We start from the raw sequence: 26,249 nt of genomic DNA, 5'->3' as shown, positions 1-26,249 counted from the left end.
CACTAACTCCTTCAAATTAGAGCGTTTCACTGGCATGCACTTCCCTCTCCAAATACCATTCCCTCTTCTTTGTCATATTTATAATATAAACATTAAATAAATGCTTTCAGACTGAAACAGAGAAGATCTGTTTCTGATAAGAAAAATATTTTTCTGTAAACATAAAACATCCAAAGATGAATTTTTAAAAATCTGTATGTTGGGGGCTCTTGTAATGAAAGGTGGGCTTTTTTCATGCTGATTGATTCTTGAACTGAAACTATAGCTAGTTATTAGTAGAGGGAGGTCTATGATTATATTTATATATTCAGATTTATATTTACCAGTCTTCCACAGCCACTCTTGCTATGTTATTTAAAATTTTTTCCTACTCAGTTGAACAATTTAGAATATATTGCTATGACTACTTAAATGTGAGATTTAAATTTTCTGAAATAGAGATCTGTTTATAATTATTAAAAACTTAAACCAAAATAAAAGAGTACTTAATATAAACACCAAGTGCTCGTAAAATTGTGCAGCTCAAACAGCATCAGGCTGCGTATCCTGCATCTATATAGACAACAGATAAAGTAAGAAAAGTAATACATTAATAGATCTTCAATTTTTCCTATCTATTATTTTAAACTATATTTTAATTTATTCTAGTCTGCAAACACTGACAGAAGAGATAAGCCTCACTGCTAAAGTACTTTGAAAAGGTGATTATAATTTAATAAATTCTGAAGTGTATTTTAATAATCTTCAAAGCAATACCGCCAGTACAACCCCTCCTGAGTCTTTCAGTAAGGGATATTAACTATTACAGAGACCTATGGCTGTATAAACATTCTACAATAATATCCATGTTGATCTTAATCAAAGTGTAGGCAGGAACAGGTATTCTCCATGAAGTAAGCTTCATGGATGTTGAGTCACAAATTTGTAGCGCCATTGTTCCTGATATTTGTTGGACTCTCTGTTATACTGAATCTTAGAAAGCTGACCTGTATTTAGCAGATAAGGAAACAATGGAAATACAATCGTTATCACTAGGAAAATATAAGTGGAGTGATGGAAGAGTCAGGTAGGAATAGATTCTGAGACGTTACTTCTGAAAAATGAGTAAATGGCATTACTTCTGAGAAAAAGATTCTTGAGTCCCATTTTCAGAAGTAACCGTTAGGTATAGCACATGAACAAATCACTGTAGCATAATGTGGCATATGACCAAACTCTGCAGTAGCTTCCCATGGACAGGCTCTTACTATGTGAAGCATTTTAAGTCAGCTTATTTCAGTGAAAAAAAGGTAATTAATTTCCCAGTTAGTGTGGCAGTTGCTAATATACAAAGCTCAGCAATTCAGCTGCATTAATGGGATGGAAAAACTGCTCTTCTGAAGTTCTGATTATTACTGTAATGAATGGCTTGGGACTAGTGGAGGAAACTCTTTTTGTGCCCATGATGAACAAGTGACTAGCCAGACTGTGGAAGCAAACAAGTCCTCTCCCCTTCATTCCCATAAAATGAAAGGAAATGTATTAAATGGGTAGGTGAAAACTAAGAATTTTTCTGTGGCTCCCATCTGTTTTGGTTTCTCCTGCATATAATCACCCTGAGCTCAAAAAGTAATCTAGCCATTGCCAACCTTCACATTACAGACAGAAGTAATGAATTCTCAGAAAGCTGTTTGCATATAAGATCAGTAGAAGTAATGGGGAACGTATGTTGCAAGAGCTGTCATAATATTAATCAAAATATTAGTACAATCACACGTGATTATCTAGGCATTTTCTAGGAACTTTAGCTGCAAATTTTCTGGACGCATGGCAGAATGAAGAAAAAGGATGAAATTAAGTCCTTTTTACTCAGTTTGGGCAAAAATCTGTTTGGCAGTCATTGATGCTGTCAAAAACATCAAGAGGTTCTGTCAGGATACTAAAGTGGCCATAAACAGTGATATTCCTGGAAAACCAAAAGTTTTCATTTTAAATTCATGATTTTACAACTGTAGGTGACTTGAATTCATCTCAGACATAATTGCCAATATGGAAACAGCAGCTGCCAAAAGAAACCAAGAAGTTGGCAGGCAAACTGAATATGGTGGCATGATACAAAAGGATGAGAGAACTTTGGGGCTTAGAAAATACATCCTATTGTTCAAGACAAAAAATCAAAAAGGTTCCTGTGATCCAGTTCCTGCAGCCATAGAGATTAGGTGGCTATAGGCCAAATCTTTACGTCCTCACCAGTGTTTTCTACAGTCCATACAAGGACAAGCTGCTCATTTATTATTGGGAGTTATTTGGATGAATGTGTGTCTGGGGTGTCATGCCAGCTAACTTCAGTCATTTAAGCTGAAAACCAGGCTTCTTAGTATAGTCACAGTGGAGAGACAGGTGCTTACTCTGTCCTCTGATCATGCAGAAACCTAAGGCTTCCAGGTTAGCTACCTAAAACTAGTTGGGTGCACCTTCCTTGCCAGGTGCCCCACACAGTTGATTTAAATGCCCAATAAATTCACAGTAGTCCTGTGCTTTGGTCTGCTGGAAAAAGGAATTGTAACCTGGATTTATTTCTCATTCGCTGCCACACCAAATCTTAATTAATTGTGTGACATTCAGTTCCTGAATAATATTCAAGGCTTTAAACGAAACTTATATGAACAAACAAGAACGTGCAAACTGATGAAAGGTCTGCTATACTCTCTTCCTCCTCCTGTGAATCTCAGCACTTGCGAGACATTATACAAAACATGAAATCAGAAAACAGTTGTTAGAAGAAGCCAGTTTAAGCAATTGTTCCCATGTGCTCCACAATTTTATCAAGATTTTTAAAAATCACAGCCCTCTGAAACCAGAAGCTTAGTTCATGCATTGATTGCCAATAATTACCTTTCTGTGGACATTCTGTAAATCCAGTACACAGGCTGGTTTATTTTATGAATGATATTTTAAAAAGAAAAGTGAATGAAAGATAAACTACCATTTTTTTTGAAAAGTAAATATTTTTGTGTGCATTAATGAAGAAGTTAATGTACAAAATATAGTACAATACAGTACAAAATATCTTGCATTCCAATTTTAAAACCTCTTCCTGAAGACTTTTCCTACTTACTTATTCCCTGTCACCGTGATTTTAAGTCAGGCAACATTCACAAACAGTAGGGTGTAAAAATACTTTCCACCAAATTAGAACCAGATACTTTTTCTAATTTTTAAATTGTTCAGAAGCAACAATTACAACTTGCCTTACCAATACAACTTTCACTTTTTACTTCATATCCTGGTGGACAGATGCATCTGAATGATCCTTCCAAATTTTGACAGGTACCAGGAGAGCATGAACCAGGTAGCGCCACACACTCGTTAGTGTCTTTGGAGAGTAGATGGAATCAAGGAAGATTTAGAATCATGCAATTCTTACAGAAACAAAGCAGGCTTATTCATGAAAAAGACTGTAGGATTCTTTTCTAATTTTCTTTTTCTAAAGCATTTAAATGCTTGATGATCAACAACTGTTCTAAAACCCAGTTACTTCTATTCTGTTTTCATTAGATTCACTGTCTTTTTTTTTTTTATATACTTAGATACTCAGACTGTGGTGCTTCCCTCCAGATGGGAGCTAATAGTTTGATTATTTCAGCTCATCAGTACTTTAACATCTCCATGTGGTATCATACATACCAATGCAATTCTTGCCATCCAGAGTAAGTTCATATCCTTCATTACATAAACATTTGAAGGAACCAATTTCATTGAAACACCGTCCGTTTCTGCACACCTGACCAAAGAAGGAACTGCACTCATCAATATCTGTTAGAAAACCAAAATAAAGCCCCAGAAGCGAGAGTTAAGTCCCAGCATAATATACACAGTACGTTATAAGCACACTCAAGTTGCAATATGTATTTATGTGGAAAAGGCAAATCTTGCAGCAACAAGGGAACAGCTAACAGCTAGTGGAAAGTAACTCTCACTCAAGTGAATTAAGGTATATGTTCTATTTAAACAACACTCTCTTTTTATAGGTATTATAATTTTCAAACTTGCAGCATTACCTCAGCTACTGCATCTGGAGACATTCAATTACTGCCAAGTGACTGTACGATACTAACTCCAGACACAGAAGAGAAAATGTTACATGGAGTGTTCTGGATTTTATCTCGATCTATATGCGCTCGAGTTTCCTCCTAAAACCTGCCTTGCCATTTTCAAATTTTGGAACATGCCATTTGCTTTGCGCAGGATTATTTTCTCCTTCATAACAGTTCTGAAAATGAGGTTTGAAAATGCTTATTAGTTTGTAGAGTTACTTTAATAATGCAGACTTAAAAGAGCACTTCATAAGGAAAAATACAGATGAGAAAGTGTCAGAATACATGAAAAGGACATCGGATAAGCATCATGGTCTAAGAACAACTTACACTTCACTGTTTTACAATACTTGAATTTGAATGATGAAGACTAACATCAGTTTTACTGAAAAGGTCTTCTTCAGAAGCATTAAGTACCAACTCCTGAAACAGATGTACCTTCTGCTTCAGCCAGTACAGCCGTGCCTGTGTTACTAGTTTATTCCATAGCGCATTTCTTCTGTGTTGCAGTTCTACAAGCAGAAATACCTCCAAAGTATATTGGGATGGGCTAAATTGGCTTTGAATGACTGGGATAATTTGGAAGAAAGCCCGGAGGCTCTCCAAGCTGTCAAGAGGAGTGCTAACAAAAAGCCAAGGCTCTGAGTCAGCTTGGGCTCCTTGGCCTCCTTGAAGGCACAGCCTGGAGCAGAGGCACTGGATGCTCCTGGCAGTAGATTGGCAGCTATACTGCCAAGGGAAAGAACCTCCTTGGCAAACAGTGCCATTCTTTGGCAGCAGACTCTTCTTACTTGAACAAGTTCTTCATTTTCTCTTTCCTGGACAAGCAGAGGATTTAAAATACTTATTTAAGATGTTTTAGTTCTCTCCTGAACCAGAAAGGAACCAGTAGACTTTGTTCTGTCTTCCTTCTGTAGCAAGAAGGAATGTAAAGCCTTCCTCTCTTTTGGCTTACTCTCTGCACAAGGGAGAGGATCTCCAGAGACTTACAAGCCTGTTCCTCAGCCCACAAAGATTTTAGTTGCTTTATCACAAGTATCCAGGCATTTAAATCGTCCAAAACCATCAGATATTCTGGTGGTTTAGTCCTGTGCTTTAGGGAATAGGAAACAGCAATGCCTCTATAAACTCTGTATAAGCAGAGTTCACCTTAGGAGAGCAGATTTGGTAGATTAGTTGTACTGGCTTTCTTACTGCTGGTCTGCTTCCTCTTTCACACTGTGTGCAAGTGCCAAGTAACGTTGTGAAATAAAGAAATAATTTAAAATTCGTGAGGCAACACTGGTGGTGTGATGTAATATATTCCTAATCCGAGTGGTGCCTATGGACTGTGCCAGTAGTCAAGGACATGTGCTGTAATTACCCAGGAAATCTAAGGGAGGTGAGGGCTGCATTAAAATGTCAGCGAACTGTAAGGTTGCCTCAGTGGTCCAGAGATTTAGGGTTTACATTATCTCAAGCTGGCCAGTAAAAAATTTTTAATTAGTTTAAAAATTATAGTAATGATTAACCTCTAGGTCCAGTAACAGTATCAGTTACCGTACTCAATTAACTTTCTTAACACCCTGACCTGTCTTCTGTTTGAGTTTTAACTATATACCATCCTCCTTGGCATACCAAGCCAGCAGCAATGAAAATAAAGTTTGGATTACATCACCTACCCATACAATCATTATTATGAGTTAATTCAAATCCTGGATAACACAGGCAGTTATATGATCCAACCGTGTTTTTACAAGTTCCATTTCCACACGGATGGCGTTCACATTCATCAACATCTGCAAAGAGAAACAAAACTGTATGTGGGAACTGATTTACCCAGGTATGTGTTAATGAGTTATCTGTGCACAGTGACAATATTCTAAACCTCAGTCTCTCCTTTCATCTGTCACATTTTCTGTTTACACTACTGATTTTTACAGCTTCTCGGTACAGACAGGAAGATGTTACATGATGCATTTTTAATATGTATTTTAAAATAAAAGATACTTTTACATGCAAAGATAAAAGTAAGTTAATGTGCAGTATCTCAAAGCATTATGTCCTTTTATTTTCCATACCAACATTTCTTAATTTCTTAATGTACACTAGTGATCAGAACTTCGTACAAAGGATTGAGCATCACAGCCCTGGAACTATCTCAAATTTTATATACATATTCTACTCTTAAGCCCATGAAAGCCTGTTGAAAATGCTGTGTAAAGGAGTTTTGTGTCATTGTTCACAAATCCATTTACACATGTAAATATATTATGTCAATATTACATCCAGAATTATAACGACTGCTTACAAACTCGTGCAAACATCCATTTTTAAAAGGCACTAAAATTCAATGTTTCTTGCTGTGTGTTTCAGTAATTTCTGGAGTTTCATGGGGATTTGGAAGGTATTTAGATCTTGTTCTCCTAGTTCTTGTGGACTTTGTGAAACATTTTATTTATTTACAGAAGGTAAACATTTTGATTATGGATCTTTTCTATAACCTATCATTGTCTAGATTTGTATTTCATACTACAAAATTTTTAGAACTAGTTTTAGAATTAGAATCATAGAATAGTTTGGGTTGGAAGGGACCTTTACAGGTCATCTAGTCCAACCCCCCTGCAATGAGCAGGGACATCTTCAACCAGATCAGGTTGCTCAGAGCGCCATCCAACCTGACCTTGAATGTCTCCAGGGATGGGGCATCTACCACCTCCCTGGGCAACCTGTTCCAGTGTTTCACCACCCTCATTGTAAAAAATGTCTTTCTTATATCTAGTCTAAATCTACTCTCTTTTAGTTTTTTTAAGTTACTTATTAATTATTTAAGTTACTGTTTTGAGTAACCAGGCTCTCAAAATTTTGCATTGTTAACACAAGTCACTTTCCCAAATAACCTCCTCAGATGGTTTGACAAATGTGATTTAGTCCAAATATGAGAAGACTCAAGGCATATATGAGCATGTAATACAATGTGAACAGGTTTTAAATGTCTGTTTAAAGTTGAAATTGGAACACGCCTATGTTATAGAAGACGTTGAACTTCTCTATAGCTTAGAACTGACATTTAGATGATCATTATTTCAAAAATCAAAATCATTTTTTGGCTATTTTTCTCAAAGGGAACCAAATTCACATACACGTCACCTTTTCTTTTTAAAACCCTGTAGAACTGATTATGAAACACTAAAAGAACAATAGAAACACTCTTACTTTGCAATCTTCTTATTTCTTCTATCATCTCTATCATGTCATCGTTATAACACAAAATGAGTATAGATTTAAGTTACATTAAATGTGGGATTCTGTTTTTTAAATGAAACATGAACTCAAGAAATTTCTAAATAATTGAAAAATCTGTCTTTTTGATCTCCAAACTCTATCACTCTGTGATTTCTCCTAGAAACGTCTGTGAAATAAGCCACTATGATGTATTTTTGTGAAAATGGCGTTAATATATTCTTCAGTAACATGGAGCTATCTGAGAATACTGTGATTTTTTTCCTTAAACTAATATACCCACTCCAAGGACAACTTCACATACTTTATTCACAAAAATCCAAGAACGTATGAATCAGTCTTTTAATGTCACTATAATCTCCTCAAAAATTTAGACTCATCTCCTCCCCCTTAAAAAAAACCAAAACAAACAAACCACACACAAAAGCATTTTCTTTCCATACCCATGCACATAGTCTGGTCTTGGGATGCCTTAAAACCATTGTGACATATGCACTGGTAACTTCCTTGCATGTCCACACATAAACCATGACTGCAAACATTAGGAATTTCCAGACATTCATTGCGATCTATAACAAAAATATAAAACAGATGGTACACATTATTGACTTTTATTATTCATTCATTTTACACAAACATGTTTTTACAATCTGTTATTATTATTAAAACCAGACTCAAAATTATCCATAACTAAACTTGAATCGTAACAAAACTTCATTTTATAGGAACTTCTTGCCTATACACCTCAAGGTCAAAACTACTGTTAGGATTTGGAGAGAATCATGCACATACCATTGATTAGGTACAAACAGATTCAAACAGATGAGGAAAGTCAACTGATTTCTTACCAACACAGGCACCATTGGGTGAAAGTTTAAAACCAGCAGCACATTCACAGCGGTAACTACCAGGACTGTTGATACAGTCTGCATTTCTCTGACAGAGATTGTCTCCATTGCTGCACTCGTCAATATCTGAAATACCAAGAGTCATAGTTCAGACATCAGAAACCACAAGATAGTTACTTCTGCCTAGAATTTAGACTGTATTGTCCATCTTGTGCAAGATGAACCTTTTGTCCTCAACAAAGCATGAATATTCTGACCTCCAGCCTCCTGTGCCGTAAAGGCAAAAGAAAAGCAAAATCAATACGATTTCATCCATAACACACTTTTTGGATGAAGGAGGATCCTATGAATCCAACTTACTACACATTGAAGTGGCTTTGCAATTTTGAACGTCTCCCTAAAGAAATTAGTTTTTGTATTAAAAATGTTCCTCTTTGCCTTTGAACTGAAACAGTAAGTGGCACAGTTTGTTAGCTTTTTAAGGCGCACTTGTCAGCACAAGACCCTTGAATACCAATGCCAAAACTCCTATTGACTTTAGGACACACAAAATTTCACTACTGGGTTCTATGAATATCTCTACCTATTAAACTGCAGAATTACAGCCACAAGACGGAAAAAATAAAGGAAGCTTTTCTTTGAGAAGTTTTACAAACAAGAATTAAATTTCCTCCCTGAAATAAAATAAAATTAAATCAAAGCATTTCATTTACTTCTCATTTAGAAGTCAATGAATTGCTTGATACAAAACTATTACAACTTTTATTAAGTGCATGTCCATATGTATTAAAGACAAACACATCACAAACTGATTTATAGACCCAAGTCCTACAAAAAAGTTCACAGTCTCTTAGATTTTGAAAAACATGGGAATTAAATGTTCCCCTTCCCTTTAAGATAAGCATGCTTATGGGGGCTAAGTTGAAAATAATGTAATTCCAAATCACCTTCACAGACCAAGAGCAGATCATTGTAGCTGAATCCAGTGGGGCATTCACAGCGGAAGCTGCCAATCTGATTGATGCAAACACCATTTGCACAGATTCCTGGGATTTCCTTACATTCATCAATGTCTGAAAGTGAGATGAGCTAGTCAAAGTACAGTACTTCATGGCTTTATGTACTGGTTGGATTCTCAGTTTCACTGTGCTTAAAACTGAGTTGAGAAGTTCCTTTTAGTCTACAGAAATTGTATACAGGATATAAATCTAAACATACGCCCATTATGAGAGAAAATAAACAATGTGAAGTTCAGGAAGTGATCAAAACAGAGTAGTACTAAATATTAGACAATATGCAGAACAATTACAAATGTGCAGGTAAGTTTTTGAAGCCAAAACCTTTTATCTTACCAATTAAAACTCAAAACCATGAACTACGATGGAGGGTAAGGAAAAGATCATAACAAAATGTAGAAATAAAAAAATATAAATCAGAAATATTTTACACAAAAATTAGTCTCATAATTTATGTCACCTTTGTAACTCCACAATTAAATTAGAATTTTATTATATGAAATGTTCATTTTGGTACCATTATGCAGCTGCAACAACCTTATGCAAAACAATTTTTGGTTAAAATAAGTTTAGTGAAACTTACCAACAGCTTTTCCAGTATGAATGTCAAAAGTGAAGCCAGGAATATTCCCGCATATGTTCTTGAATTCAGCTAGAGCAAAACAGAGAATAATGCATTTTTAGTGACTATTTATAAATCTCCCAAGAATTACTTGTAGTCTCCTCAGCTTTTCAAGAGCTAATACAAGCCAAATCTACTCATAAGAGCCATTGCCTTCTGTGCAAATTGTATTGAAAATTCAGATTGCCAATAAATGAATGCAAATTGAAACACTACTTCATACTTCTCTTTTCTCAAAATCTTTGCAGACTTTCGCACATGAGTAAATGTCTGGTTTGAGAACGCAGCACTTCAGTTTTTGTTTGAAATAGAACTCCTTAACTTACCTTTTAAGGTTTATTCCTGCTTTCTGGACATCTGCAGAGAGAATCTGCAGCAACAGTTTCAGACAGGAGAAATAAATGTAACTTACTAGAACCTAGCCTTCTTTGATGATACTATCTCTGTTCCTTTCCGTAGAGGTTACTGCAGCTAGCTTAAACGGTACAGCAGAATGGACACTCTGCTTTAAAAAAAGACGCTCCAAAAAAGAGCATCGTTTTAGTATGCTCATTTTATATCTCTTTTCCAGAGCAACTTGATGATGGGAAATGTACAGTATGAAGTATAAAATCAATGAACCCATAGTTTTCCAGGCAAGTTGTATGAAGTTGAGTGGATATGCAACATAGAGAGAAAAACTTCCAGCATGGAATCTATTAACTACTCCAGGATGTAAGAAATAATTAATTCTTTAAAAAAAGTGTTTCTTATAAAGCATCTATGCTGGCATGAGATTTTACTGGTAAAACAGTGCTTTCCAGAAAAAAAGGTATTACACATTTATAGTACATTGATAAATTTTGATCTAGGTAAAAATATGAAAAATGACAGGCCTACAACTAACTATGTCAAATTTGTAAAATACTGACTACTAGTAGAATTGCGTACTGAAAGCCCACTTGTTTGAGGTGAGCAAAATAATTCCCATGTGAAGACACAACCAGGTTGAATGATCAGTTTGCTTTAAATGTGTGCTTGCAAACAATAACCATGCAGCTGCTATTCAGCATCTTTTTTGATCATATCAGCATTCAAATTCTCCACAAGAAGAGTAAGTATCTTTCAATATTAAGGTTTCAAACTATTGTTAAGGAAAAATTCCAAAGCATGAGGTAGATATTTGTACATTCAGGACATTAAGCCAAGGTACAATATCCTTCTAAAGAATGTGGATAAAATTTACAAAAATTGACACAAAATTCAAAGGGGTTCTGAAAGTGTTGTAGTATCTGGAGACTTCCGTGACTGCTTAGTCCACTGTTCGTGCTGCTGAGGACCTACAGGAAGCCTATTATCTGTCCAATGAGAGGAAGCGTATGGAGTCTACCTTTAACTCTCCTCTAAACCTGAAACGCAGACAAATTATTAGGCACCTCTTCTAGCACCAGAAAAAGAGAAAGGAGACCCTTCTGTTTTCCTGTGAGTAGTGATCTTTAATCTAGAGTGGTGATAGTTTATTTCTCTACTAGATGTAGTTTGAGTTCATTGGTAATAATTGAGAAAAGGTGCCTAGATAAAACTTAACTAGCTGTAGTTTGAGTTCATTGGCAATCATCGATATCTAGCTGCCTAGATAAAACTAAAAAAACTCAGGTGCCTGTTTAGTACAAACACATTTTATTGTTTAATTGACTTTGCCCCAAGTTTACTGCTACTAAACCCGTATCTCTGGTGCTGCATCATTTGTGATGCTACTGTCAAGAATGTATTACTTTCATTCCAAGTGCTTTATCCTGGTGACATAAGGGAAATAGCAGATAATTTAGGAAAGACTTTCCCCCCCAGGCAGTAAAGAGGAGGAAAATGGTACTAAAAAGAAAAAACAGCCTCTTCCTTTTCTTTCTTAAGTAGGAGGAGGGAGAGTGAAGGAATGTTCCTAGCAGTCATGAATGGGAGATGGAAATAAGCTCGTGAGAGGAAATATATGTTTGCTATCACAGAGAGCTCATAAAATTCTCTCCCATAGCCATTTATCTCAGTGCCATAAAATTGTCATCATGATGACAACATGATGAGAAAAATACAGCAAAGTACTAGCAGAGATTCATGCAGTTAATATTCTTGGATGGAAGAAAGAATTCTTTTAAATGGGTAAGACTGAAGTTCTCAAAAACTTCTGCAGCTTTTAAAGACTTGTTAAGACAACTCCACAGTCTGCAAGCAGTTAGGGGGTTAAAATATTTCCTGAAATATTTTAATATTGCCTTTTTAGCTCTTCTAAATGCCTTTACTGTATTTGGAGACATGGTTGAACCTTTTTCACCATAAAAAGAGATTGCATGAGGGATCAAACACAAATTCCAAATGTAAATGGTTGAATAGCTGCACTTATGTGGTATAATCAGTTGTTCTGAAATCTGGGTGGGGGCTACATGTAACAGACAGGGGTTATGATACACTGACCTTAACCACTTTGCTAGACTGAGCCCAGTAGCTCATTAAGAGCATTATTCTGCTCCGATGAGAATTATATTATTCCTCTAAATGAACTTCACATGCCAATGCATTTGCATTTTTTTTTCCTTCGTGAACAGAGCTCTTTCTTCCTTTTCATTTATTTATGCTTAACAATCAGTCTCTGTTGGATGACTTTAGGTAGTAAAGACTGTATTGCTTGGTTCTACACATTATACAGATCACAACCATTACCACACAGACTTTAATCAGAAATAATCATTCTTGTTTGTTTGTTTTTTCACACAAAGAAGTGTAAAAAGTTGCTTCACTGCCTAGAGGTAACTAAGTATTTACAGAACTCTTTCATGGTTTGATCATTTCAGGAGTGCTTGATCTCAGAGTTTTTTTCCTGTTACGTGATAGATCTTTTTGTCCTAAAAAATAATATAGTGGTAAGTATATGGGTTTCTGAAATATTTTTTAAGTCATTGATGCAAATTCAAGCTTTCAGAAAGTAAATCTCTGGCGTGTTTGTGTATGGATAATTTGACACTGTGTATAAAGGCATTATCGTACAGTCCTTACCTAATTATATGCTCTTTTTCTACACAGTACAAACTGAAAAAAATGTAGAAAAACTCTATTAAATGGAATGCATGGAACATGTAAGTAGCATAACACAGACTGAAAGAAGGCCTGCAACCCTCAGAGCCTCTTCTTCATCCTCCCAGACCTGATGTGTTAGGCATTATCACAGGAGTAGGTTATAATTGACCATGGAGACAGGGTAGTGAACACAAGGCCCTCTTTTTATCTAGTATGTGTGTGTCACAGGTTTACTGACAGCAGTAAATGGCATAAAGCTCCTTGCAGAAAAGAACTGTTTTCTAACCCTCAAATCTCATACATGTTAATATAAAAGAGCAGAAAATCGCTGGATGGTAAAACACTGTGGCAGGGACCTCTACAGCCTGCTATCCTGTACTGGAAGAATAACCTCAGTAGGCATTAAGCAGCCATTAAACTATAGGACAGAAGAAAGAAGAAAATGCTGAAGTTCAGGTATACTGGATCCTATTGGGCTTATACAGTAAATAATGAGGAATGTTTGAATGTGAGAAAAGTACTTTGCCAAATCTCATTCTGAGGAATGATTACAATTATTTACAAATGTAAGAATCTTTTAATGAAGGCCAGGTGCTACTGTCAGCTTTCCAAGTTGGTGATTCTCCCACCAATGATTTTTCTGAGTTGAGCTTTCAGGAGTGTTTTGTTCCAGGCAAGGAACTCCATAAGGACTAACTGAAAAAAACCTGTACCTTATTATTTTCACCTCCCTTTATAGAAAGGAATTTTTACTTCCCTTTACAATGCCCTGCTTACTGAGCTTTTGCAAATTCACCACCTTTAACAGAGAAAATGTTAAAGCAACCGAGAGGATCATGCTCAGATGTGAGACATAAGTGAAAAATCTAGAAAGCCAATACACTTAGTAATGAAACCCAATCTTTTTGTTCTGACAGATTAGGACTGCCAGGATAAATGTATCCCCAACTATGCAGTAACTAAATTATACTATCCTAAATAAATTACCCTAGAAGACAGACCAGACAGCAGGCATCTCTTGCCAACCAGTATCTTCAACCCCCGTATTATTGCCCGATGACTGCTTTTCCAGAAACCTCAAAGCGACAGCTTTAGAGATGGGAGTTCTGTAATCACGCGTTCAGAAAACTTGCTTATGCCTACTGCACCACTCTGGTGGGTCTGACCTACACAAACATAGATTTTTGACATAAATCTAAATAACTGAAAGTAATTCTATGTCCATACAAGACCTCTGAAAGCCTTGGTATTTGTTAGAAAGAAAGAATAAAACAACCACAGCATACTCATTTTACAGAGCCCCATCACCAAAAAAAAAGTCTAAACAATTAAATCTACCTACAGATACCTGTCTTACAAACATCCTTTTAGCTACAGGGCTGACATACTCCTGCTGCTGATGGGAAGGTCAGTCTGTACTTCTCAGGCCTTTTTATTCATCTCAGCGACACCTGACAGTAGTTTGTTCCCTTGCCCTTGCCTTCAGGGGCAGCTGAGAGGAAAAATACGCATGTTCTTCCTGAATTTTTTTTTTCATTCTTCAAACTATTCAATCTGTATCTTTCCACTCAATATGGAGTGATACTTCCTCCACTTAAAAGTATGGAAGAAACACCTATTCCTGTTTAGCACACCAAGACTTAATCTAGTCAGTGACAGGATGGCAAGGTATTGTCATTCTGCTTTGGGAGTACAGCAAAGGTTTTTTGGGGCTGAAATGTTAACTTTAGCTAATAGGTCAAAGGAGCAGATGAGCAAAGAAAGTAACAAAATGGGATGGTTATAGTAGGCTTTACCTGTTCCTGGAGTTGGACATGGTTCACAAGGTTTGTTCCAGGCTTTCCCAACGTTGTATGTGCAGCAACACATCCTTTTTGTCACATTGAAGGGCAGTTCATTCTCACAGGAGGTTCCGTTATAGCTTCTGTAGCAAAAGCTTTTCCTCATGTCTAGAGGTGAGAAAAGAATCACTTACGAAGTAACCAGCAAACTAACTGAAGTAAATATCAACCCCCTACCAACCTAGACAGTGGTTCATTAACTCTGTCTTCTGAATGCAACCCAAGCATATGCATGGATGCATTTAAAAATAATTTAAGGATTGAAGTAATCTACAGTATTTGTTTTAGACTTACCTAAAATTTGACATATTTTCAGTTTTTATTCAAAGACACAAAGGGGAAAAAGAAAAATTCCCAAGAAATCAGAAACACACTGTAGATGCTCATTAGACCCATTTGTATAGTAAACTGTACCATTTGGAAATGACGAGTGAGAATAAAAAAAGATTTCTGAGTTCTGTTAAGGAACAAGAGCACTTCAACACTGCATGTCAGTCATTGAGATCTTTTTCCTTGCTACATGACATAACTGTCTGGGAGTTAAAGGTAGGAAAAAGCAATACAAGGCTTTAGAACTGGCCTCATCTAAAAGGGAATTCTAAGCAGAGAGTCTAGCCCCAAAACAGTCTGATATTCAGACAGTTCTAGTAAAGGTGACATTTTGCATACCCATGCAGTTATGTCCTCCGTTCACCTGCATATATTCAGGTGGGCAAATGCAGGTGTAGTTCCCCAAGGTATTGTAGCAGGTGCCAGGACCACAGACACCAGGACGTGCAACACACTCATCAATATCTAGAGACCAAGCAAAAACACTACAATTAACAAGGGAAAAGAGGATCAAGTCCTAGCAAATGTTTCTGAGAAATATGACCATAATAAACTATGCTAAGATAACAAAAATGTTTCATTTAAAGGGTAGCTTGGAAAGTACAGCTCAGATTTGGGTTAAGTAGCTACTGTAACAGCTGCTGAAAAGTAATATTGTTAACCTCTATTAAGTCCAGCCAGTGAAGTGCAAGAGAACACCCTAAATAAATTCAAAGTTGTTGAATTTACCACTGAAACTGGAGCACCTTGCCCCCCATCAGCTCCACAGAAGACATTCACACCTTCTTCTCACAGGAATGTTACTGTCACTTTTCAGTTCTGTTAATGTATTCACTACTCTACTGAGAAATGACCTTTTAAATACGCTATTTAGAAACAGGCAAGCCGAATAATCGCATAGTCTTGCTGCTCTAACTTTGGATCTTCTTATTTAAGGCATTTGGGGTGTAAGCCTTTTTTGCCCATACAATTTTGATTTCAAACCCAGTTTTGTCAGTTTTCTTCACGTGAGCTTAGCAAAGCCTCAGGATTCACAGGCTCTGTTTTGAAAGGAGATGATTTTTTTTTTTCTCACAAAGTGAATGAAGAAGGGGAAGCTGAGCTAAAACACTCCAAACTAAGAAAAAACATGAAAGGTTCGTTACATTTTTGGTCTATTTACAATTTTTGGTTCTAACACTTATGACAAATCTCAAACACAAAAGGAAAACGAATATTAACTTCACGTTCTGTAAATTAAACTGCTACTCTGAAATAATGTGAAGAGGACACCTTTTCTCACTTAAAATACAGAGAGCCTAGTGAAACTAGCAGGAGATACAAGGTGTTGAAGTGTAAAGCCAGAAATCATGAATAACCACTTCAGTTTACTGAATACACATAGCTGAGATCTATCATGTAGAAATATATTCAGGTGTTGCATTTCAACTTTTATATTAATCATATCACTGGTGCCAAAGACAACAGTTTTAGAGAAGATTTTAGGTAAGGGTGTGGGTACCATACCCACTTATGGATTTAAGGCTAAAAATGACAGTGTTTTTTGTAATAACTGCACTGTGATAGAGAAGGAGGTTTCAAGGGACTCAACCTTCACAGATTCTCGTCTCTTCACTGAGGTAGTAGCCTTTTGGACATTCACACTGGAAGCTGCCAAAAGTATTGATGCAATTTCCACCTTGGCAGAGACCTGGCAGTTCCTGACATTCATCAATGTCTGAAAACAGAGAAAAAAACCCACCATATTTTCATTCCAGAATGAAAAGAAACAAGAGACTTTAAGTACTCCCCTGAAATTTTACCAGCTAGTAGCTTTTAAATGTCACATGGATTTTTTTATTTTTGCTTCTAAATTGCACTTCATGAAAGCATGGATGAGATGCTCATTCTCTTCCATTTAAATAGCTCTTCAGGAGCATGTTTCAGCTTGATGAGCCCATGGAGTTCAACTTTGATTACTGTTTAGAGGAATTTGGCATTTAATTCCTCATTCCTGCACACTCATTGGAACCAGAGTTTCTTTGTCCAACGAATACTTCCTGCAACTTATATCTTCCACTGATAAGCTATAATTTTCATAAATGACTTATCCTTCAGTGGCCAATTTCAAAGGCCAAGTCAAGTAAGGAGGCACACAAAAGGTATGCATCAGCTTATTCCCCTACTGAAATACTGCTGGACTTCTTCAATATTCTTTTACAGTATGCCTTTTCATCATGTTGTTGTCCAATTCATATTAGCAGAGGGTTTTGCTTTGCACTAAATGTAATGATTTCTGCAAAATATAGTCCCTGCATACATTTCTCCGAAGATGACACCTTTTTTTATTACCAGCCATCACAGTCATTTACGATAAACTCACCTTCTAAAATAATAGTGATGGGATTTGGTCTGAATCCTTCTCCCCCTGGACACAGAGTATTATATTCCGCTAAAGGAAAGTGTAACAGGAGAGAGCATGTCAGTCACATGAAGAATAAAATGCTAACAACAGAAATATAAAGTTTCACTTGTGTTTTTAATTAGTCTTCTTCCCTACACTCATTGGTTTTCTACTCGTCTTGACCTATTCACAGTAAATAAAACAAGTGCATTAGATTAGTAGAAAATCAAGGTAAGATTAAGAGTTCTGCTTAAAACATTACCACAACCTTAGATACTCTTAAGGCAGGAACAATATTGTTTTCTCCATGCTGTGCCTTTATAAAGAAGGCACATATTTTGTGTTTTGACTTGTTCTTTAATATGAAATGTTAGTACAACATCAATAAAGATATGTGTTAAAATTTGAATTCGTACTATTATGAGACTGTTAAGAACAACATGCTTGACGTTTCTGTTGCATTATTCATTCAAAGAACTTCAAAGCTCTACAAAATTGGTAAGTATCATTGGGTAACAGTTTTGAAGGTACTCAAGAGTGACTTAGAAATAGTTACCCAACAGTAACCAACACTGCAGAGAACTACTGCAGCTCTCCACATTAAAGGCATGATTTGAGTTCTAAGCATTATTAATTTTTTTATTTCCCTATCAACATGGAGTTGCTGAGCAAAAATTCCTAGCAGATGCAGGCAATCCATTCCATTCTTAAGACACATAAGCATATCTCTAACTACCTTAGTATTTTTAATGGGAGAAAAGTAAAAGCAAAATAAAATAAAGTGCCCAAAACTACCCAACGTACATGGGCCTGGTCCAGTGAGAAGCACCTTCTAAAGTTACGACTGATTTATTATTACTGTGAGAATAGGCACCAAGTCAGTCACAGAAGACCAAAGGTCAGGTCTTCTAATACTCAGGTCCACAGCTCTGCATCACTCCTCTGACAGCAGCAGGGGGATTTTTTTTTTAATAACTGTGCCGGAACACTGCCTCATGAAGAAAACCAGTTTCTTAAATGATAAATTTATAGTAATACAGTAAAAGATTTCAAATACTTTTTCCATCCCTTGTTAGCATCTTCTGTAATAAGAGGGCGGGGGGAGAATAAGAGAACATTTCCTTACTGCTGTTTACAGGGGGACATGTCTCACAGGGGTTTCCCCAAGCCTTTCCCAGAGAGCAGCAGCACGAGGAACGACTGACTCCAACCCCAATTTCAGTGTTGCAGGATAGGCTCCCATCCCCTCGTGGTCCATACTTCAGGTAGCAATTGCCAACACGGTTATCTACATATAAAGCACATATGACTACAGCTGCACACAATGATCTGGACAAAGGAACAGCAGGCCTTCATTTTAACACTTCATACCTAGAAGCAGGAATTCAGATAACATTGTGCTTTTGAAGTCACTGGCAAGCTCAAAACACTCATGTACACTGACAGTTACTGATGTTGAGAGAGACAGTAGGGAAAATGGATAGGTTCAGCTTCCTAAGTACCCAGAGACGAGTTTAAAATGTTTGCCTGTCTTCCAAAGTCACACCATACTCTAATGTAGCACATAGACTATTCCCAGTCTTTCACTCCAGAAAATATCAGAAACCTTGCTGCAGTGTGCTGTTAGTATGTCTTCTCCATATTCTGACTGTGACTAGGTTATGACTCTTTCTTGTGGAATTAGAAGAATTTATGTATTTTTCTGTGGAATCACACAACAAAGTCATGTCACTGTAGGAATTCTTCCACTGGCAAAGAAATTCTCCAAAAATCATTAATATTGAAACAAATAATCTAAATGTGCAGTAGGTTTGAGGAAAATTAGTTTATTAGTTCACTCAAACAGTAACTTAATGATTTAGACAACTGCTGGCATCAGTAGAATGATCAAGGAATCTAAGAGAAGTAAAGCTATGAGTTTTCTTACTGCTGCACATATTGTCCCCTTATTCTTTATAAATGGAAAGTAAATAGCAGTGAGTCATAAATATAAGGAATGAGGGTATAGTGAATCATTATAATATTTCTTATTACAGCCAAGTAAGATGAACATTAATTTCCTCAAGAGTAGTGTTATAATTCTAAAGATCATTTCTATGAATTAACTTGCTATCAAAGGTTGCCTCAAAGGTTGCCTCTAAAGAAGCACAGAAACCCACTCAAAAATTGTTTGATAAATTCATTGTATAAAGGCCACAGTATCTTTTTGCATTTTTACTATTTCTGTTAATGGTATGACTAAGAAACTTATAAATGAATTTTTGAATGACTTCCCAAATGCGTACTTTACCAAGAAATCTCACATTTTTAATCTACTGTTTGCAGCAAGTGCCAGATGCTACAGCCTTAGCAATTTACATGGAGTAAAATGAACACAGTATGATAAATGTGGGTAGTTCATACTTTCAAAATTTCCAGAGTTTAACAAATGTCTTGGTATGACATTGTTTTTTAAAATATCCTTTTGGGATTGGGACATATCTTGAGGTCTGGGACACATTTATGAAAAAAATTTGAAAGCAACTTTCTGAATTGTTAGGAACTACTTGTTCTCAAGATTCTCAAGTTAGTTAAATATGTATAATATAAAAACATAACTTCACATTAATTTTCAGACTGAATTTTTTTTTAAAGGGTCTTAACATAAATCAAAAGAAAACCTTCAAGCTTTCCAAAGGATTTACATTTATTCAAATTTAAGCATTAATAGACAAGTTTGGGTGAAACTTTCTGCACAGTTTCAAGAGCATACTGTAGCAGAGATTGTGAAAAAGAAGGCTGTTCCTGGGCCCAAATATTCTACAACAAATGTCAGTATCTCACCATAAATGCACACTGTTGTAAAGCTAAAATACTCAATTAAGAATTGAGTGGCTGAGGCATATGTATTCTGTACCTCTGAGCCTCTGATGGAAAGAGAAGAAACTTCAAGCAGGATATCTTTATCTCCATAGAGGCAAGATTCACCTGAGATGACTGCCCAGCATATGTTAGAGTGGAAGTCCTTTTTCTTTTTTTAAGACAATGTTAGAAGAGAGTAAAATGAACTGCCTTTTTAAAAGGGCACATCCTGTTGTTCTCACTGTGGACTTGAGCTGAAAAAAACACAAACATGGTTATTCTGAGAATACCTATCTCCTCCTATTCTCAGAGGAACTGCATGCCTCTCTCCATTTGTGATAGCACAAGACATCTGTCTTTTTAAGAGCAGCCGAGAAGAGATTTGGCTTCATTCTTCTTGGCAAAAGTGAAAAACAATGACCATTTTGGAAGATGGCTTCAGCCCAAGACCTCAGGCCCATTAAGAAAAACAGGAGACGATAGAATTTGGAATGAAGGCAGAGTCTGGAACTCTCCAGCAGAATATCGATACTGAGTCCATCAAGAGTTTTAGGTTTCGGTTTACTCCTCACATGAACTGTCTTGACGCAGTACCATGTTCCTCTTTGCCAAGGATAATATTTCTGTTTCTTCTGAAAGGAACTGGAATTTAAATTCCTCTGCCTGTTTTGCTCAAGCGTGCAAGAGATAGTGCTATTGAAGAGAACCAGAAGCTGCTGTCCTTTGACAAGAAGTTTCTGGAACATTTTTCAGCATAACTTGTGCATTCCAGAAGGAAGAAATTTTCCTTTTTCTTGGTGAGGTCTACTAGCCTCTGTGGGTTTTTTTTTTCCAAATCACTACAAGCTTCAAGTGAAAACTGGCTAATGCTTTACTATGTGCCAGTGACACAAACATCATTGCAAGTGAAGCTGCAATTTGGAACTGCAGTCCTGAGACTATAAAGGATGACAAGCAAACTGAGCTTCAATTCTTCCCTCTTTGGACTGCATAAGTCAGTAAAGTAGACATACACAAAGCATACCAAATCTATAACCAGAATTAGTATAGCTGCACTGGAATGGCAACTCTCTCTGTTTCCACTTCCCATGCAAAATCATTTAACCCTCTGGAAATATTACAAACGAGAACTGCTGGTGAAAGAAAAAAAGTTCAAAACCTAACAATGCCTATAATCATATAAAATAGTATAACTAACACGTTTTTAGTTGCACATGGTGCCCCATCCCTTCAAGGGCTTCTAAAAAAATGGGCACTGAAGCGTCATTTCGTTCATGGATTAGTGCTTTATTTCTATTATCTTAGTCTGATGATATTTCATGGGAAGCAGAGGCTTTGCTTGCCCCTGTCAAAAACAAAAGCTGAATGTTCACAGAGCGTTTTTTTCATTTTGTCACAGGGTCAGGCTGTAGACAGATGGAAAATGTACACCCGAGGCTTGCAGCTCCTACCACAGACAGGTAAGTGGATTCCAGTTCTGCCACTGTCTGAAACTGAACTTGAAAAAAACCCAACCAAACCCCACGTTTGCTCAGGGGGCTAAGTCTTGAGAGTCTCTTTTCTGGTACAATCAGTCGTTGAGAAACCAAAAATGCTCCTTACACAAGGGAAGGAAAAAAGTCTTTGTACCAGAGAGAGGGATAGCTCTAGTAGTATTTCCTCAGGACAGAAATAAGGAAGGGTCAAACAGTTTTTCTACCACTTTCTTATTCAACATGTTTTCTTCAGAGAGGGATGTCTTGCTCTCTCATTTGGGATTCTAGAGTTCCTAGATTTACCTTTGAGTAGGTTCCTTTCCACTGTGGAGGCTTCCTTGAGGAAACATAGGACCCCTGCCAAAAATGTCATTGGGACAAGTGGTCCCAAAGTAGAGTGCCAACTCAAACTCTCATTTTTTAGCAAAACACAAGTCAGCTAGCAGGATAATTCATTCTCATTAGCTTCTTCAGAGATCACCTAAATTCTTCGATCATAATTCAGGGCTTGCAGGGCTGACCATACACAGCATCTGGTTGTAGGAAAGAATGAGGAGCTTAGTAGTTATATTCTGCAGAAGGGGAGCGAAAAAGGCAGGATTTCATTGCTTCAACTGAATCTTCAGACGAGGCAAAGCTAAAAGCTTAAGTCAGACTGCAACTGCAGAAGAAAAGTATTAAAGCAGGAACTGTCAGAAGAGTCTACGGGAGACAGAAACATGTTTCCAATTCAGTGGGAATAGATTACATAAATTCACTTAATCTTTAAAAATCTCAGCCTAAAGTTTTAGAATAAATTGGTCAAGACTGTGGACATCTAAAGGTCTCAAACGGGACTGGTTTCTAGCATCCAGAGAAACAACAGAGAATATTCATAGGCAGAAAATGGAGAAACATGGAGAAGATGAGCAATAAATTTTGTTCTGAAGGAAATCTGCATTTCTTTAGAAATTACTTGCTTAGAATATATTTATTTGCCCCACACTGTAGTATTATTGTAAACATTTAGAAAATGGATAGAGTTCTAACTACCAATTCAGGAGAATATGAGCCTTCCTGAGGTAATAAAATAAAAAGGCTGTTTTCCAAATAAAAAGTTAGAAGGCTTTCCCAGGATCACACACAAATCCTTATGGCTGAACCTTAGCCCCTCTCTCAACCACCCTCTTACCCAAAACTTCCCTAGACTGCTAGTATATACTCTAATCACATGATGGTCCTATATCATGTAGCAAGGGGAAAAAGTAATGAAAATTCACTTTAAGTCTGTGTAAGCCAGAGAGAATTATGCAAACTACAGTGAAACATGTCTTTTACTTTGTTTCCAGCCAAATGGGCACCACAACCAGTTTTAATTCCAGTTTAGACTTAAGCTAAACACATAAATCAGTCCCAAGACACATCTAGGACTAAAATATTCAGTTTTTAAAATGAGAATTATTGACTGTCAAGAAAATGGAAATGCAGATAATATATGTTTAGACAAATTTTTAAAAGGTGTATTTTAAAGAAACTATAAACAACATTAATCAGTTAAAATAATTAACTCCATCTCTAGAAAACTATATAACAGGATATGCAGCAGGTGGGAGTATATTTTTCTATCTTGCTACCCTCATTTGCATCAAAACAGTCACCTTGGCTGTGATTTCTAAAGCAATACTTCAGGTAGCTTTTACTTACCCACACAACCCACTCCAGTAGGATTCAGCTGGAAGTCTGGAGGGCAATTACACTCATACCTTCCGGGAGTATTTACACAAAGACCATTAACGCAATTAATGGGATCGGCACATTCATCAATATCTAAAATAGGAAGGTTACATTTATAAATCTCACTGGACAGAAAAGAAGAATAATTTTACTTTTTAAGACAAAATAGGCAAGAAAATTTCAAATGCAAGTGAATTTTAGCTGAAATTGAACAAAAGAACTACCAATAGTTCATCAAACATTTAGGAATAGCCTTTGTACCGCTGCATGTTTAAGAAACCATTCTTTTTGTTTCATTCTTAAATCAACTCCAAAGCATGCAATTCTAAACACTGCTTGTTTAGTGGGGAAAAATGCACTCGCATTGTTGTAAGAGAATACAGTGCATGTTTTGTGAACTTGTCTTTAAATTAGCTTGGTGCAATTACAAAAAAAAAAGTAAGTCTTGACTATTTCTGAACAGAAGAGACATACCTGTACAGTTTCCCCCAGTTCGATCTAGTTCATAGCCATCATCACAGATACAATGAAACATTCCTGGTAGATTATTACAGGTACCAAATACACATATGTTCTGGAAGGAGCATTCATCGATATCTGAAGGAATATATTAAGAACAGAAAGTTACATGTCATTACCATTTTAATATTACAATAGTGTGTTGTACTACTAAAAGCAAATGAAGACACATGTAACTTAAAAAAAAACTCTAAAAAAGCAACACTGAGTAATCACTTTTGATTTTGTGTAGAATGCTATAGCTATAGGATTTGTGAGGCATTCTCCATTAAGCTGCTTGTTACTTATTCCTGTTTTACCTAGTGTGAAGTCAAAATAGCAAAACTGACTTCTCAGGACTCGAAATGAAAGCTAAGTCAAAGAGCCAGTAAGTTCCTCTCAAAATGTGCATTAAACACAATGAAGAGTAACACCAGCCAAAGGTGTCAGTCATTTCCTAGCTCATAGTCTGCAACATTTCTCACTAATGGCAAGTTAAGATTTTCAAAATACCATTCTCAGGAAAAAAAGTATACTAAGAAAAAAACAGAGGGAGTAGGCATCGACAGTTACTTGTATCTCCTTGGAGAAAGAATACAGGGAAAAGAAACATAGGAAGTAAGAATTATCTATGATTTTCTCAAGCCCATGTTAAACAAGTTACATAGTAACTACATATAGGAGAGCTAAAATGTATGTAAAGGACTGCCTGTGTGCTCATGTAAATTGAAGATGAAATAAAGTTGAAAGACACTGACAGAAAATTAGATGACTTTGTCAACTACAGTGCTAGAAAAGGAGTTAAATATTAACAGCACAGAGTGCAAAGTTATGGTTTTAGACACAAACTATAACGGACTTCTGAGTGAAGGTAAGTAAGATAAGAGGGAAAAAAACCCTGCATGTGCTGTCAGATAGCAAGACTTTTAAGTTGCCAAAATAAAGGAGCTGTGCAAAAGGCTAATGCAACTCTAGCAAGTACTACTGAGATATTTTTAGCAGAGACAGGAAAGTGGAAAGCATTAATGCCATTTTACAATGCACAGCTAGATCTCCATTTGAAATCCTCTGTACAGTGCTCTGTTCAAGAGTGATGAACTAAAATTGGATGAGGTATAAAAAAGGGATGTTAAAATGATTTGAGTAATGAAATATCTATTTTAAACTTGGCTTGCCTGCCTTAGCCAAAGCTTGAGAAGTGATATAATGCCTCTTTACAGGAACATATGAGAAGGGGTAACTTTTGAGAGGGGGAAAGAGACAAATTTTTATGGGACAATGAAATTTAAGATAAATACCTAATATCCAACATCCCTGAGTAAATTTAAACTGGAAATTAAGGGAAGGTTTCTAAGTACCTTGGAGTACAGCCATGGAATGACCTCCAAATGAGGTCATGAACATAACTTGTGTTCAGATGAAGCTTTATAAAGTTATGGAAAAGACTGTATCAGTGAGAAGCTAATGTACTGACATCTCAAGGGATTTCTGAAGAAATTGGATGAATTATTTGTATTACAATTATTGTACTAAATCCAGGCTTTGGATTTTGTCCCTTGATTGCAGAAATCAGCCCAGGAGTCACCTTATCATAGGACAAATTAATATATCAACTTAAAAAAAAAAGGGTCACTTCTTTTAAATATTCAGCACCCAGATCTTTTAGTTCTCCAACAGCACAATGGAATGCTTTCACATCTCTGTTGGAATCACAGTAATATACCAATATACCAAGCATTTTTCCAAAATTCTTCAATTTATTTTTCAGAGCTTTGTTGTGGACCAATTGAAAAGCCAAATGTTGGTGACCCACTGTCCCAAGAATTAGAATAATATTGTTTTTCAAAACACTGATTGGCTGATATCTGTTTGGGGATTTTTATTAGAACATTGGCATTACTATAATATGACTAACTGAGTTGCACGGAGAAATTCAGTAAAGATGATTGACAATACTTGGTAACTAGTAACAGATCTGACCAAACAGTTGCATAGCTGGTTTTTCAGACGCATCTGCAATTTTTCTACAGCTAGAAGTCTGATTCATACATGTACACCTGAATGTTTGAACATGTCAAGTTATGGACTGAATTTTAGAGACTACATTTTGGAATCTGTTTTTAATTGTCTCATCAGGAATTTTAAATTCCTAAGGCATTATGAGGTTTCCACCATTAAATCTGAAATAAGTTAAAAAGCTTTGGAGCACCAGCTAAAAAGACTTTATCTAATATCTAGTTCTCTTACAGCAAACAAAAAAAGACATAAGAACACAACAGGGAATAGAAGCTGAATCCAACTAGAAAGATAAGCATTCCTTTTGCAATTCAGATGATCTG

The 26,249-nt window shown here is 36.4% G+C and overlaps 1 protein-coding gene across 1 annotated transcript in view; it reads right to left on the bottom strand.

The window, feature by feature from the left end:
* Positions 1-26,249, bottom strand: part of FBN2 (fibrillin 2) — a 180,750-nt gene that overhangs the window by 19,854 nt on the left and 134,647 nt on the right. Inside the window, exons 35-48 of the mRNA XM_072859710.1 lie at positions 23,887-24,009; positions 23,383-23,505; positions 18,510-18,671; positions 17,363-17,431; positions 16,592-16,717; positions 15,340-15,465; positions 14,626-14,778; positions 9,746-9,814; positions 9,094-9,219; positions 8,147-8,272; positions 7,742-7,867; positions 5,738-5,854; positions 3,667-3,795; positions 3,236-3,355 (exon numbers count right to left, since the gene is read on the bottom strand). Of these exons, the coding sequence (XP_072715811.1) occupies positions 3,236-3,355; positions 3,667-3,795; positions 5,738-5,854; positions 7,742-7,867; positions 8,147-8,272; positions 9,094-9,219; positions 9,746-9,814; positions 14,626-14,778; positions 15,340-15,465; positions 16,592-16,717; positions 17,363-17,431; positions 18,510-18,671; positions 23,383-23,505; positions 23,887-24,009 (1,695 nt within the window). The remainder of the gene's footprint in view (positions 1-3,235; positions 3,356-3,666; positions 3,796-5,737; positions 5,855-7,741; positions 7,868-8,146; positions 8,273-9,093; positions 9,220-9,745; positions 9,815-14,625; positions 14,779-15,339; positions 15,466-16,591; positions 16,718-17,362; positions 17,432-18,509; positions 18,672-23,382; positions 23,506-23,886; positions 24,010-26,249) is intronic.

Source organism: Ciconia boyciana, chromosome 4, assembly GCF_034638445.1.
Source record: "Ciconia boyciana chromosome 4, ASM3463844v1, whole genome shotgun sequence".
Lineage (NCBI taxonomy): Eukaryota > Metazoa > Chordata > Aves > Ciconiiformes > Ciconiidae > Ciconia > Ciconia boyciana.
This window is presented reverse-complemented; position numbering and strand designations above follow the sequence as displayed.